At 38.9% G+C, this 16,911-nt stretch overlaps 1 protein-coding gene across 9 annotated transcripts in view; it reads left to right on the forward strand.

The window, feature by feature from the left end:
- Positions 1-16,911, forward strand: part of arhgap23a (Rho GTPase activating protein 23a) — a 158,098-nt gene that overhangs the window by 122,361 nt on the left and 18,826 nt on the right. For 5 of the 9 annotated variants that reach the window (XM_061905464.1, XM_061905462.1, XM_061905456.1 and 2 more), the window contains 12 exons: positions 1,948-2,103; positions 4,823-4,934; positions 5,018-5,057; positions 8,078-8,212; positions 8,297-8,605; positions 8,716-8,777; positions 8,853-8,971; positions 11,480-11,598; positions 11,677-11,829; positions 13,786-13,864; positions 13,963-14,036; positions 14,135-14,224. In XM_061905464.1, coding sequence (XP_061761448.1) covers positions 1,948-2,103; positions 4,823-4,934; positions 5,018-5,057; positions 8,078-8,212; positions 8,297-8,605; positions 8,716-8,777; positions 8,853-8,971; positions 11,480-11,598; positions 11,677-11,829; positions 13,786-13,864; positions 13,963-14,036; positions 14,135-14,224 — 1,448 coding nt within the window. The remainder of the gene's footprint in view (positions 1-1,947; positions 2,104-4,822; positions 4,935-5,017; positions 5,058-8,077; positions 8,213-8,296; positions 8,606-8,715; positions 8,778-8,852; positions 8,972-11,479; positions 11,599-11,676; positions 11,830-13,785; positions 13,865-13,962; positions 14,037-14,134; positions 14,225-16,911) is intronic. The other 4 variants (XM_061905457.1, XM_061905459.1, XM_061905461.1 and 1 more) reach the window with 4 other exon arrangements.

Below are 16,911 nucleotides of genomic sequence, written 5' to 3' on the forward strand. Positions count from 1 at the left end.
CGTGGCTCAATTAACTAAAAATACCAATATGACGGTAGTATTGGCCACTTGACAAGATTAAAGCAATAAGACTGTTTTGTTCAAAATCGTGGTAACTGATTGGCTCAGCCTCTGGTAGCAATACTAACGTTAGCATGCTAAAGTCTTCAGCCAATTCCCCATATACCTTGGTACTTGACACATGTTAACTGCTAGCATTGTAACTTATAAGTAACCGCCAACGATGAAATGATCCATTTTGATAGCTACGGCAGTAGCATATAGCAGTTAGCATTCCATGACCCACAATGCACTTCTGCCATGACCCTCCCCCGCCGAATTCTTATTAGTGACGATTGCTGATGTGTGTGTGATGATTGCTGACATTTTCTTCGTCTCTTCCGCGAATGAGATAAATAACATTATTTGATATTTTACGGTAACATGTTAATTATTTCACACATAAGTATCTCCGGAGTATATGTCGCACCCCGGGCCAAACTATGAAAAAAACTGCGACTTATAGTCCCAAAAATACGGTAATAACTGTTAGCATGCCATCATTAGCACTTATGTACGGCTTTCACATTTCTGCATTCACGCGCTATTTCTCCCAACATTGCATATTCTAGGGTTTTTGGTGTAATGTTCTTATTCGGGATGTTTTTTTGTTTTTTTTTTATTATAAAGGGTCGCGAGCCAATAAAAACAAGCAGCGGGCCGCAAATGGCCCTTAAGCCATAGTCTGGACGCCCCTGCTGTAGCTAAAACTTTGTTTACATGTTATTATAACCACCCTGGTGTTACGAGTGATGTTAAGAGTTCTGTTTAGCACAAATGTTTGTGAAGCCGTGACGCATTAGAAGGTGTGTGTGTGCGTGCGTGTGTGCGTGTGTGTGTGTGTGTGTGTGTGTGTGTGTGTGTGTGTGTGTGTGTGTGTGTGTGTGTGTGTGTGTGTGTGTGTGTGTGTGTGTGTGTGTGTGTGTGTGTGTGTGTGTGTGTGTGTGTGTGTGTGTGTGTGTGTGTGTTCTTGCACAGGGCAGCATGATAGTTTGATACTAACTGTCAAAGAAATGTATGTAATCAATTGATAGACACTACATTATATCTGTATTTTCTATGAAATAGTCACATAGCTCAGTGATCACTGTCCAGATGAAATTGTAATATTGAACGTCGGTCAGTACTAGGATATCGAAACACTGCCAATATACACATGGTTCCCTTCCGATGTGGTCGCACTTACAAGACACATTTAGCGTTTAGATTTTTTTTTAATTCAACGTTGCATTATGGTGCTTTTTTGTAGGAGTCTCAATTGAACCAATCAGATTAGATTTGATGGTTTTCAGGTAGTTTATTTTATTTTGCGTGATTTACACTCCATCCACTATCTACTTACTGTAATGAGACGCGAACTTTACCAGCCTGGGCAACCTCACTTTATTCCTTTTCCACTAGTTCATGCTGTGTGTACAATATTGCAATGTTTACCATGAATGTGCTTTTCAAGAAAGTCTTGTTCGTGTCCTAGGCAAGGCAATACTATGAATACTATTTTTTTTTTCTTTATGAAAGCCTGAAGAAAACTGGTTGGGTCTGAATAATGGCGCCCTCTGCTGGTAGTTACCAAGTATTAAAACATACATTGGAACTGCATCATGCAGCTCTAAAAGACATTAGGGTGATCAAATATCAGGTCATTGACAACATGGAATACTGGGATGAGCTTGCACAAGCCTCACACTCCAGCATGGTTGCATGTTGCATTCAATGACGCAGCAAAAAAGACGTCCAACTGATTTCTCATCATTCAAAAACAATAAATGAATAAAACCCCTTCCTCTTACCTCCTCTTACACATTTGCTCCTCTCCCTGCTAACACCTAACTCGTCTTCCTCCTCCTCTCCTCTCTTTCCTGGGCCTCCTGCGCTCCCGTCTTCAATCCCTCCCCAAACTCCCAACAGATGAGCCCACCAGCCCCGGTGCTGACTTGCGCGCCCGCCACGTGCCGGCGTCCTCCGTGGTCTCCAGTGGCATGAGTTCAGCGCCCGCCGCGGTCTCCAGCCCTGCTTCCCCTACCTTCACCTTCCCCGCCACTAGGCTCTTCTCACATGACTGCAGTGAGTTTGCACCCTACCCCGTCTTTCCTCCTCCCCGCCGCCCACCTTCTTCTCCACCTGCTGCATGCTGCAATGGAAAGCACGTGAACAAAGCATGTGGGATATTTAAAGAACCTCTGCAGGAAGTTATAAGGATCATTGTACCGAATCGGGACCATTTGCTTGTAGTAAACTTGGATTTCTGTCTTTTTTCAGCTCTTAATCTGATAAAACTAATCAAATTGCATGTGTATCAGTTCATCTCAGACATTTTTTAATTTTTTTTAGACTGCGTTGTTAGAATAGAATTAGCGAATACATGAAATATATACCTTTTATGCATATAGTATGTAGACGCTAAGCACATTGCAGTGATTGAGCAAAAATATATATTAAAAAAAACAAGTAACATTAAAGGAATGATTTAGATAAGACAACTGTGCTGTGGGACCAGTGTTAGGACAGGAGCGCCCCCAAAGGGCCGCATAAAAATATCTGTTTCTCAACTTTCGTCAGTATGGGTCGCAGTGATACTCAGTTGTAATACACTTGTCCACCACTTGTGGCAGTAATGACAGTATAAAAGTAAAGTCATAGTTTCTTAAGCACAAAAATTATGACTAAAGTGGTGAAGATGTATTTCCATTTGACTTAAATTTTATTGACAGTTTATTTAAGAAACATACATATTATTATAAGTAATTTAGTTTGAACATATTTATTTTAACACTGCGTAATTTAATTTTTCAGCATTTTCATGAGTCCTTTCTTATGCAGTATATGGGAGAGTGGCCGTGCGCAACCCGAGGGTCACTGGTTCAAATCCCACCTAGAACCAACCTCGTCATGTCAGTTGTGTCCTGAGCAAGACACTTCACCCTTGCTCCTGATGGGTGCTGGTTGGCGCCTTGCATGGCAGCTCCCTCCATCAGTGTGTGAATGTGTGTGTGAATGGGTAAATGTGGAAGTAGTGTCAAAGCGCTTTGAGTACCTTGAAGGTAGAAAAGCACTATACAAGTACAACCCATTTACCATTTATTTATATTTGATTAGTATTAGCAGCCTTTTAAAACACGTGTGATTAAGTGCTATATAAATAATTTTTAATTTATTTATTTTTGTAATCAACCTGACTCAAGCCTTGATAATAATATCCGTGGTTAACACGTGATTTCATATCATTTGGCAAGTTGTAAACTAAGTAGGTTAGATATAATTATTGGATACAATTCAAATCAGGAGTAAAATTACTAATACAGTGGTAATATTTGAGTTAGGCCCGGGCTTGACTGTATTGGAAAAGTTGGCCCCTGAGGTCAAAAATGTTAAAAACCCCTTAGGTGATTAATAATTAAGTTACCATGAATTGATTTACGTGGACCCCGACTTAAACAAGTTGAAAAACTTATTCGAGTGTTACCATTTAGTGGCCAATTGTACGGAATATGTACTGTACTGTGCAATCTACTAATAAAAGTTTCAATCAAAATCAATCAAAGAATATACTTCGGTCTTCCCATGTCCTGCTGAGCATCTGAATGACGACACTTCCTGTGGACCATGTGACTTGTGAAATATACATTTTTCACTGTGGGTAACATGACTCAGTGAAAACCCAGAGACTTGACTTAAGTGTGAAATGTAACTAAATTTTTGGTGTAATTGTTAAAAATACACTTAAAAGTATAGTTGGTACAAGCAAACACACAAATGTATACAAAATATAACATTTCGATAGGAATTTCATTATCAAAACATTAGGTTTTTTTTATTTAAGGACTCAAGATCAGACAATTAATGTTATTTTTCCAGTGTTCAGGGTGGTTTAAATTAATATTTTAAAATGTATTTAATAAATATGCAATCAGACGCATGATCAGGACACTTTCCTTGATAAAAGAAAATGTGTTAATTTTATCCTGTATATTTACATTTTATTTCCTAGGGACGCACATGTCCCTGATTTTGAAGTGGCCCCTAATCCGCTTTACACCACATCAAAGACTTTCGCCATTGAGCCCAAAATTTAGTGGAATTAGTACAATGTTTTCTTGTGTGACTAAGCCTTACATAGTACTTGATTGTTTCCTGCTTGTTGTAGAAAAGCTAAGTGCTCAATTTGGACGGACACTGTGAGGTTATTATTCCTTTGGGAAGCTTTTTTTCACCCAGGTATTAGTCAGCATCTTGTAACAGTGAGCCACACTTGCGTGGTTTAATATTGATTGACAGTTTGTCTTTTTCATCATTTATTCTGGATGTGGTTTGCATTAGAATTGTACCCAAGGTTTGTTTCTAATATTTAAACAATTAAGATAAGCACAATATTAGAAACAGCCCCCAATATGAGCTTTAACCACAATAATGCATGGATGTTTCACTATGATTACTGTTGACTAGTTCCTGCAAAACATTTTGTTTGTCGGAATCGTTAATTTTCTTAGTAATGAGGCAGTTTAGTGGTTTTGCAAGAGTTTTTTTTTTTTTTTTCAAACTGTGCATGAAGGCGGATACAACACCTCAGCTCATCCCCTCACCTCACCACCACTCCCAAACTTCCTCCACCAACTTCCTAAAGCTTCGTCGCTCACTCGCCCGCCCTCCCTCCATCAATCCAACACCGACGTGATTGGCATCATCGCATCAACATTCTTTCTCTCTCTTTCTCTTCCATTCTTTCTTTTCCTTCTTTTTTTCCCCTTACCCAACATCTCCACTCATTCATCCTGTCGCTGAGCAGGCGCTATTAAATCCGGTCGCCGTTCCTCCTATCTTCTAGCCATCACCTCCGAGCGATCCAAGTCCTGCGACGAGGGGCTCAACACCTTCCGGGAGGAGGGACGAGTCTTCTCGTGAGTACAAAGCTATTCTCTGATTGGTCCAAAGCCTGGTCACATGTAGAGGATGCTAACCTGACGTCTTGTTTTCTCCACAGGAGGCTACCAAAGAGAGTCAAGAGCTTCTTCACAGATGGGGTGAGTTAGAATAATGAATATTAAATACAGTTACCAAAACAAAACAAAATGTATTATCCTAGGATAAAGTTGTTTTTTACATGGTTCTGTTGATTTTTATATTTAACAATCACTTTATTATGTACAAAAAAACGTTCCTGAATGTTCACAGGCTGCAAATTATTACTATTATTGTTTGTAATAGTGGTTGTAAGATATCGAGCCGATATTGCAATATGATATATCGGTCCGGTCCAAATATGAGACAATACGGGCTTTTTGCATTTAAAATTTTTGATATAAGTATTTTAATACAAGCAGACCTGTAAAGTGTTTACTTGTGCAAATCTGGACAGCCAATTAACATCTAAATGTCCTCCATATAGCACACAATTTCGGTATTTTCTTCTTTTTTAGTCCACTCATTTACCAAAGGTAAACAAGATAGGCTACTAGGAGCTCGCAGCTACACAACACCTAAGCACTCAATAGCAGACAAGCTAGATACGTAATATGTGTCCCTCATGAAACAATATTACAGTCTGATACAACACATTCGTCAATGTAAACAGGTATGAAATAATTATGGTTGCATATTACTCACAGATACGTTTCCAAGGCTGAGGCGTATTAGAAAGTCCCCAGTAACAAAGGTGTCCACATCATTCATCTTACTGCGTCATGAGCTAGACTTCATGAATATGTGTGGCCATAAGCTGCGGCCAAATAAAATAAAAAATATGTACTCCTCTTCAACCTAAAGACAGCATAATTCCATTCAAAATGATTAATAATAACTAGATTAGTGCTTTTTATACCCAACATTGTTCTCTGTTTGAGTCTATTAGTTTGACCAAGCCTTTACTAACATTCCACCTTCAAAATAATACAAGTATGTACGATTTGTCCTGATATTGTAGCTGACCAATATCATCATCGGCCAATACCCCAATATCAGCATCGTATCGAAAGTGAAACAGTTACATGGTGAGACACCTAGTTAGAATGGAAATAACTGTTTTATTGTAATTACCATTGTTGTTATACAAACCCTGTTTCCATATGAGTTGGGTAATTGTGTTAGATGTAAATATAAACGGAATACAACGATTTGCAAATGCTTTTCAACCCATATTCAGTTGAACGCACTACAAAGACAAGATATTTGATGTTCAAACTCATAAACTTTTTTTTTTGCAAATAATAATTAACTTAGAATTTCATGGCTGCAACACGTGCCAAAGTAGTTGGGAAAGGGCATGTTCACCACTGTGTTACATCACCTTTTCTTTTAACAAAACTCAATAAACCTTTGGGAACTGAAGAGAGACATTTTTTAAGCTTTTCAGGTGGAATTCTTTCCCATTCTTGTTTTATGTACAGCTTAAGTTGTTCAACAGTCCGGGGTCTCCGTTGTGGTATTTTAGGCTTCATAATGCGCCACACATTCTCAATGGGAGACAGGTCTGGACTACAGGCAAGCCAGTTGGGTACCTGCACTCTTTTACTATGAAGCCACATTGTTGTAACAAGTGACTTGGCATTGTCTTGCTGAAATAAGCAAGGGCGTCCATGATAACGTTGCTTAGATGGCAACATATGTTGTTCCAAAAGCTGTATTTACCTTTCTGCATTAATGGTGCCTTCACAGATGTGTAAGTTACCCATGCCTTGGCCACTAGTACACCCCCATACCATCACAGATGCTGGCTTTTCAACTTTGCACCTAGAACAGTCCTGATGGTTCTTTTCCTCTTTAGTTTGGAGGACACGACATTCACCGTTTCCAAAAGACAATTTGAAATGTGGACTCGTCAGACCACAGAACACTTTTCCACTTTGCATCAGTCCATCTTAGCTGAGCTCGGGCCCAGCGAAGCCGGTGGCGTTTCTGGGTCTCGTTGATAAATGGCTTGGGCTTTGCAAAATAGCGTTTTAACTTGCACCTACAGATGTAGCGACAAACTGTAGTTACTGACAGTGGTTTTCTGAAGTGTTCCTGAACCAGTGTGGTGATATCCTTTACACACTGATGTCGTTTTTTGATGCAGTACCGCCTGAGTGATCAAAGATTCGTAATATCATCGCTTACGTGCAGTGATTTCTCCAGATTCTCTGAACCTTTTGATGGTATTACGGACCATTGATGGTGAAATTCCTAAATTCCTTGCAATAGCCCGTTGAGAAATGTTGTTTTTAAATGGTTTGACAATTAGCTCACGCATTTGTTTACAAAGTGGTGCCCTTTTCCCAATCCTTTTTTGTGAATGACTGACCATTTCACGGAAGCTGCTTTTATACCCAATCATGGCACCCACCTTTTCCAAATAAGTGTTTGATGAGAATTCTTCAACTTCATCAGTATTTATTGCCACCTTTCCCAACTTCTTTGTCACGTGTTGCTGGTATCAAATTCTAAAGTTAATGATTATTTGCAAAAAAAAAGTGTTTATCAGTTTGAACATCAAATATGTTGTCTTTGTAGCATATTCAACTGAATATGAGTTGAAAATGATTTGCAAATCATAGCATTCCGTTTATATTTACATCCCACACAATTTCCCAACTCAAATGGAAACAGGGTTTGTACTTAAACTGTGTTGATTTGTGTTATTTTTTTAGTTTTAGTTTGCAGATGTACAGATATTTGCAGAGGGTACATCTGCAAAGGTACATCAGAGGTACATCACGGTACCTCAGAGGCTCCAAAGGGTCAAATAAAACCATCCATCCATCCATCACAAATAGACAGACAATAAATAGCATGAAAGCAGAAATTGTTTTTCACATACAAATGAATGTAAATCCAATAAACCGTTTCAGACACACAAAAATCTGAACACAAAAATATTTTTATTGAAAATACAGTGTGGATAAATGAACATTTAAGAAATTGAGCAAGTGTGCCCTCTGCTGGACATTCTTTGAACTTCATTTCAAAATGACATTCTTAAAATATGCTTATGTCTGTTTTGTTTAATGATTCTAAAGTAGATTTAATGAAGTAACAAAAAAAAAGGCATGACAATTTTTTCTTTCAGTCTCTGGACAGCTTGGGGACGGAAGAGGAGAGGCGGTCTAAACGACACTCCACGTCGGAGCTGGGGAACATCAAGTACGACACGCGACGACAAGGGTGGCTGCACTACAAACAGATCCTCACGGAGAAGGGCAAGGTGGGCGGAGGCCACCAACGCAGAGAAGCTTTAATGAAGCCACTGGCAGCGAATAAAGCCTGACTCCTTCTCTCTCCGCCACAGAAGGTGGGCAGCGGCATGCGGCCGTGGAAGCTCTTCTTCTCGGTACTGCGCTCCCATTCGCTCTTCCTCTACAAGAACAAGCGGGAAGCGGTGCTCAGCGGCGTCAACGTGGGGGGCGGCGCCGAGGACGAGCAACCCATCAGCATCCGGGGATGCCTGGTGGACATCGCCTACAGCGAGACCAAGCGCAAGCACGCCCTGCGGCTCACCACGCAGGACTACTGCGAGTACCTGCTGCAGGCGGAGAACCGCGAGGACATGCTGGACTGGATCAGGGTCATCCGGGAGAACAGCAAGACCGACAGTGAGGTCAGGAGTCATGCCTGAAATGTGTTTAAAGTAGCTGAATGCTAATTTATACAGCTTGTCCGCCATGTTACTTACCTCCCCTTTAAAGAAGACTTCTTTTTTTTTTGCAGGAGTTTGGACATTCTAGGCAGGCGCTCATCAACAAGAAGCTAAACGACTATAGGAAACAGAGGTGGGTCACCTGACCTGTTTGCTATTTTTAACGCACACACCTTTTGACCTGACGTTTCCTCGTCCTGCGCCGCAGCCCTACAGGAAGTAAGCCAGATGCTTCACCCAGGATGGCCCGCATGAAGCCTCCCTTCCTGCTCGCCAAGACGGAGAACGCTGTGGGGATGCCGCGCTCGCCCAAACCAGACGGCAAAGGTCAGTATCGTATATCTGCATAGAGTGGAACCTGGATTTAAAAACTTACTTGGTTCTTTGAAATGTTTTGTAAATTGCAAAGTTTGTGTAGTGAAGCAAATTTCCTCATAACAAACAATGTAAATATGAAAAATGAGTCACTGCCATGAAATAAGTCCATATTTTAGTGAAGGTTTGTACACTTAAACAGAATATAAAGTGCTATACAGTACTGTATATCAAACAAACATAACAACAAGGTTATAAATCAACTATCTCTTTAATAACAAGCCAAAACAACAACAACGACAAGCTCAACTGTGCTGTATGCGCTGTTCTGCCAACATGGGCACAAACAGAAATCCCTTTGGTACTCTCACAAACGATCAGATATCACAGAAATCCTTAACCTTAAAGGCCTACTGAAACCCACTACTACCGACCACGCAGTCTGATAGTTTATATATCAATGATGAAATATTAACATTGCAACACATGCCAATACGGCTGGTTCAGTTTACTAAATTGCAATTTTAAATTTCCCGCTGAGTTTCTTGTTGAAAACGTCGCGGAATGATGACGCGTATGATGACGTGTGTTAGTGACTTTACTGGTTGAAGGGGACATATTATCTCAGCACCACTTATGGCTAAAAGTCGTCTCTTTTCATTGCATAATTACACAGTAATTTGGACATCTGTGTTGCTGAATCTTTTGGAATTTGTTCAATTAATAATGGAGACTATACATAAGAATGCTGTTGGTGGAAAGCGGTGTATTGCAGCTGCCTCTAGCACTGAGACAAAGCCGGTGTTTCCTTGTTTGTTGTTAAGCTTTAACACAGAGTGGTCAAGCGAACATGTTTCTCTACGTCAACCAGCATTTTTTTGGAGTAGCTGTCAAAAAGGCAGCTGTGAGCTTGGCTCCTCGGCTTCTCTCTCTGCTATCCCCGTTTAAATAAGAAAATCTCATTTCAGTAGGCCTTTAACAACCATATTGCTACAATAATAAACATTTGAAAATAATTAAAAACTTCTTACAGTACATTTAACATTGGCAAAGTTTCTCTTGTGAGCTGCTTCTCATGAGAAGAGAGGGGCTGTGTGAGTGTGCTCTCGGAAGAGGTGTTGCTGAACAACAGGTATATTTTTCCAGAATGGTCTGTTCTCATCACAATTAAAAACCTGCTTTGGTGCAAAGCTAGCTTCCTCGATCTCTTTAATACAAGCAAGCACAAAATGGCTGCCAGAGTGAGACAGAATTAATGTATGAATCAAGTGTTCGTAATCAGAGATATGGTTCTCACGCACAGGCATATGTGGCCTGGAGTAAAAGTTTGTACACCAAAAATTTCGCAAATATAGGGGTTCGTAAATCGAGGTTCCACTGCATGTGGTGCTACTGGACTCACGTAGTGAACTTTCTCACAACAGACATTGAAACTCAATTGACAAAAAGACGCTACGTTATAAACAGGTATCCAATATTGGTATTGTATAGGCTTAGAATGTCATAATAGTCCATTGCTAACGATGCGAAAGCTAACACATCTAGATCAGGGGTGGGAAACTCATTTTTGTTTAGGAGCTGCATGGAGGAAAATCTGTGTACACGCGGGTTGTAAAAATCATGGCATTAAAATAAAAATTAAAGACAACTTCAGATGTTTTCTTTTTTTTATGAATTAACGTTTATGACAACCTTTTTCCAAAACACAATATAGAATGTGAGATATAACAGGATAATGCATACATTTATCATTTGTTTTCAAAACGCTTACAAAAAGTGGGACCCCAAAAATTTACTGTGGGACCCCATTTTTAGGCCTTGATGGGGTCCTTGGGACCCCATTTTGAAAATTCCTAGCGCCAACACTGATGGAGTAATGTGGCCTGCGAGCCGGTTACAATACTAATCAAATATCATCCCTTTGGGCCATTGATAATTAATTCACGGGCCTGACTTGGCCCGCAGGCGTTGATTTTGACACATAGGAATGTGAGTGTGAATGTTGTCTGTCTATCTGTGTTGGCCCTGCGATGAGGTGGCGACTTGTCCAAGGTGTACACCGCCTTCCGCCCGATTTTAGCTGAGATAGGCGCCAGCGCCCCCCGCGACCCCAAGAGGGCATAAGCGGTAGAAAATGGATGGATGAATGGATCTAGATAATAAAAAATGTTTCAAATTAATTAAGAATATACGTTAAATAGAAGTAGGGAGCCCATACACTCCACTCTTTTTTTAATGATTATTAATAATTATGTAATTCTTATGGTTGTGTACATCACTCCTCCACCTTTTTCAAATGTAAAGTAATGAAGTAATTATTTGTAGTTGGTGTGTGTGCGTGCGTGTGTGTAAATATGTAGAGTATTTAAAGTTAAATTGGAATAAACAGCAAATGTTTGAATTTTAACTTAATAAATATGTTTGATGGCATGGATGCATGAAAACAAATCAAATTTGTGCTTTTAAAAGTAACTAGAAAGCCATTGGTGCTCATTTTTAAGTAGATCAATGTGTCCCTAGACGAAAGCAGCCCACCCAAGTCTCCGTGGGGAATCAACATCATGAAAAAGACCAAGAAGGCCGGCCCTAAAGCGTTTGGCGTTCGGCTGGAGGAGTGCCAGCCGGGAGTCAAAAACAAGGTTAGCCTCCCGAATGTGATGCCGCTTATTTTGTGATCTGGTAAATAACGGCGCCCCCGACATGCGCTTTTCTCCCAGTTCATCCCGTTGATTGTGGAGATCTGCTGCGGCCTGGTGGAGGAGATGGGTCTGGAGTACACTGGCATCTACCGTGTGCCGGGCAACAACGCCATGGTGATACTGCTGCAAGAGCAACTCAACAAGGGCGTCGACATCAATCCGGCAGAGGAGGTGAGGAAGGAACACAACACTTTTTATTGTATAGACCAGTGGTTCTCACCCTTTTTTCTGTGATGTACCCGCTGTGAACATTTTTTTTTTATTCAAATACCCCCTAATCAGAGCAAATCATTTTTGGTTGAAACAAAGAGATAAAGAAGTAAAATACAGCACTATGTCATCATTTTCTGATTTATTAAATTGTACAACAGTGCAAAATATTGCTCATTTGTAGTGTTTTTTTCTTGAACTATTTGGAAAAAAAAATACAAAACAACTAAAAACTTGTTGAAAAATAAACAAATGATTCAATTATAAATAAAGATTTCTACACATAGAAGTAATCATCAACTTAAAGTGCCCTCTTGGGGATTGTAATAGAGACATCTGGATTCATGAACTTAATTCTAAACATTTCTTCACAAAAAAATAAATCTTTAACATCAATATGCATGGAACATGTCCACAAAAAATCCAGCTGTCAACACTGAATATTGCAGTGTTGTATTTTTTTTTCACCGTTTATGAACTTACATTCATATTTTGTTGAAGTCTTATTCAATAAATATATTTATAAAGCATTTTTGAATTGTTGCTATTTTTAAAATATTTTAAGAAAAATCTCACCTACTCCTTGGCATACCTTCATGTACTCCCAGGGGTACGTGTACCCCAATTTGAGAACCACTGGTTTAGGACATCAATAAACACAGCCTCCCTGTGGTAAATGTGATACTTTTAGGAAATTTTGTAATGTTTTGGTGAGCAATTTTATGACGAAAAGTAATTTTCTTGGTTTTAATATTATTGTTGTAATGATAACTAACATCTGTGGTTTCATTGGCAAAATACTGTATGTTTGTGCCAAGATGTGTTGTGTTCAGGGAGGAAGGAAAGCCATATGGTTGAGTTTTTATTTTATGAATATTGACATTTTGTGATAAATATTGGGTTTCCATTGCAAAATGTGTATTTTCATTGGCCACATGTAGCATTTGCTGCTAGGTTTTCACAGCAAAATCTTGTGTTTTTTAACAATATTCAAGACACATTACAGTATGTTTTGCTTTTGAATGAGTTAAGTATTATAGTGCTTTTGTGGCAAAATGTGTAACACTCATAACATTTTTCTGGGTTGTATAAATAAATAAAGCTGTGAGCAATGTTGACTAGCACCCCCATCCCCTGCCACCCACTCTGCTCTACAAATAAGGACACTTTATTTGTCATTTCCTTTTGCCACTGGATGACTGACTACTATTTCAAGAAGTGACCTATACAAATCTTCAAGGTGTCCTCTTCATTATACACACCAATTATGATCAATATCTGACCTTGTGTAGCAGAATTATTAAAATTTACAGTTTTGTGGCTATTCATCAGACTGATTGAAGTCACCATGCCCCCGTCCACATCTTATAGCGTGGGTTAAAATGTTTTGCATTTTGTCATCGTCCCTCTGTCCACTATTTGTGGTTTTAATTTGAGCTCATTTGTATAAAGTCCTGAGAAGAAGTTTGTCTATATATGACCCCAGATTTTGGCCCATAATGGGCGGTCCAAGCCAAAACGTCTTGTTTGTTTGTGACCTTGGGTTCTTGAGACTTGTTGATAGATACCCCCACCAAGTTTGGGAAAACTAGAGGCAGGGGATATATTTTTAATGTACAGGGGGCGCTACTGGGTGACTTTTGGAAGTTGGTGTTCGGCATCCTTAAAATATGACATTTTTCACCGGCCCTTGGTAAATTGTCATGCGAAAAAATGTGTGTAAATGCACAGAATTACAATAATAAAAGTAGCATATACAAATAGCGTCTAAGCACTGCTATCATTTGGTGCTCAGGCCTCAAAGGTATTCATAATTAATGATTTCTTTTATAACAATGTTGTATTTATCACACTAATACAATAAAATAATTTTGAACCCAGCCATGCTCTTAAAAGTTGTATCTCCGACCCCAACAGAAGTGGCAGGACCTCAACGTTGTCAGCAGTTTACTTAAATCCTTCTTTCGGAAACTTCCAGAGCCACTCTTCACCAACGGTGAGTACAAATATTTTTGGACAAGCTTCCTGCTTCATCGACAGTACTTCCTGTCATGGGCATCTGCTCAAAGAGGACTTCCTGTCTTGTCGTTGCAGACAAGTACAACGATTTCATCGATGCCAACAGACTGGAAGATGCGTCAGACAGATTGAAGACAATGAAGAAGCTGGTACTTAATTCATTTTTGTTTTTTTTTATGCACTGTTTGACTTTTTTTTGGCTATTTCGTTAATGGCAATCACTGTCTTTGACATGTTTTTTTTTTAGATTCGAGATCTTCCAGATTATTATTACCACACTCTGAAGTTCTTAGTGTGTCACCTGAAGACAGTGGCGGACCATTCTGATAAAAACAAGGTGAGTGAAGGATTTTTTTTTTTTAATAGCAGAACATATTTTATTCTGGCAAAAAAGGCAGTTTGATAGCACAATCTGGTGTTTTATGACAAAATACTGCAATTCTTGAGCAAAATATGGAATTATCTTGAAGGGTTACTGTGTTTTCATGGCAAAATGTGGTGTTTTGATGGTAAAATGCCACATTTTGTGAAGCCATGTTGCCTTTCTTGGCAAACAAAGGCATTGTTTTGTCCAAAACTATGGTAGTCATGACAAAATCTAGTGTTTTTGTAGGAAAATACATTATTTTATTCCAAAACCATAACATTTTTGTAGCAAAATCTCGGGTTTATACGCCAAAATACTGCATTTCATCAGCAAAGTATTGCATTATCTGGGATGAATATTGAATTTTCTTGTTCTTGTACATTGTTTTTATAGTAAAATCTGGTGTTTTCATGGTAAAATGCCGAATTTTGTGACACAGTGTTACATTTCTTGGCAGACCAGAGCATCGTTTTGATAAAACCTATGGTGGTCATGACAAAATCTTGTGTTTTTGTTCGAAAATATATAATTTCCTTGCAAAATCATTATATTTTTGTGGCAAAATGTTATCTTTCTATGCTAAAATTTGGCATTTTTGGAAGAAAAAAATCTATGGTGGTGTCTTTCATTTTCTTCAAGTTTTTGATGCAAAATGTAGATTTTATGGATAAATAATGCATTTCTTGAGTAAAAAATTGCTTGCTCCCTGTGTTCTCCGGCTTCCTCCCATCTCCAAAGACATGCACCTGGGGATAGGTTGATTGGCAACACTAAATTGGCACTAGTGTGTGAATGTGAGTGTGAATGTTGTCTGTCTATCTGTGTTGGCCCTGTGATGAGGTGGCGACTTGTCCAGGGTGCACCCCGGCTTCCGCCCGAATGCAGCTGAGATAGGCTCCAGCACCCCCCGCCACCCTGAAAGGGACAAGCGGTAGAAAATGGATGGATGGATGAATGTTGCATTTTCTTGGTCAGATACATTGTTTAAATGTTAAAATCAGTTTGTTATTTTTTTATTTCAAACTGCCACATCTTGTGGGACAATGTTTAATTTTTTGGGCAGACCAGAGCATTGTCTTGTCAAAACCTGTAGCGATCATTCCACAAAATCTAGTGTTTATGTGAGAAAATATACACTTGTTTCTATGCTAATATACTATATATTTTGGGAGACAAAATGTATGGTAGTTATGATGAAATGAGGTCTTTCATTTTCTTGCAAAACAATCAAGTTTTTTTAGCAAAATGTAGATTTTATGACAAAATACTCAGATACGGTGTTTCATGTTAAAATCTGGTGTTTTTAATGATTCAATGCTGCATTTTCTGACACAATGTTGCATTTTCTTGACAGACAAGTGCCTTTTCTTGTCAAAACCTATAGTAACTTTAACACAATTTAGTGTTCTTGTGGTAAATATATTACTTTCTTGCAAAACCATTACATTTTGGTAGAAAAATATTGTGTTTGTACGCCAAAATACTGAATCTGTTGAGCAAAATATTGCATTGTCTTGGATGAGTATTGCATTTTCTTGGTCTAACGTAGTGTTTTCATGACAAAATCAGGTGTTTTATGGCAATATGTTGCATTTTATGACACAATGTTGCATTTTCTTGGCAAACCAGATCCTTCTCTAGACTCTATAATGATCATGACAAAATCAAGGGATTTTGTTGGAAAATATATAATTTTCTTGGAAAATCATACATGTAGACTTTTTGGCAAGATCTAGTGTAATGTTTATATATACTGTACAGTGCGTGCTCGGTGTGTTAACTTGATACAGATATTTTTTTGAAAATACAGTACATCCTGTCTATTAGCTGTTTGGCATTGGGATATTTAAAGATGTGTTCTCTAAATAATTAAATGTTTTAAATTATTTAGCCTATTTGTAAAATCTAACAAAGCACAGCATGCCCTTTGAGACACTAGTGATTTAGGGCTATATAAGTAAACATTGATTGATTGATTGATGTACAGCATGTTTTTTACGAAAAGGGCTAACAAAAGTGTTACCACTAGGTGGCAGATATTTTAACTACTGATGTCCGATAATATCTTTTTTGCCGATATTTCGATATTGTCCAACTCTTAGATACCGATACCAATATATACAGTCGTGGAATTAATACATTATTATGCCTAATTTTGTTGTGATGGCCCGCTGGATGCATTAAACAATGTAACAAGGTTTTCCAAAATAAATCAACTCATCCCTCAAAACAGCAGCTTGGAATTTGGGACATGCTCTCCCAGAGAGCATGAGGAGGTTGGGGGATAGGTGGTAGCGGGGGTGTATATTGTACCGTCTCGCAAGAGTTAGTGCTGCAAGGGGGTCTGTGTATTGTTTATGTTGTGTTTATGTTGTGTTACGGTGTGGATGTTCTCCCGAAATGTGTTTGTCATTTTTGTTTGGTGTGGGTTCACAGTATGACGCATATTTGTAACAGTGTTAAAGTTGTTTATACGACCACCCTTAGTGTGACCTGTATGGCTGTTGATCAAGTATGCGTTGCATTCACTTGTGTGTGTGAAAATTTGTAATTATTATGTGGCTGGGCCAGCACGAAAAGGCAGTGCCTTTAAGGTTAATTGGCGCTCTGTACTCCTCCCTACGTCCGTGTACACAGCAGCGTTTTAAAAAGTAATA

Source organism: Nerophis ophidion, linkage group LG07, assembly GCF_033978795.1.
Source record: "Nerophis ophidion isolate RoL-2023_Sa linkage group LG07, RoL_Noph_v1.0, whole genome shotgun sequence".
NCBI classification, from domain to species: Eukaryota; Metazoa; Chordata; class Actinopteri; order Syngnathiformes; family Syngnathidae; genus Nerophis; species Nerophis ophidion.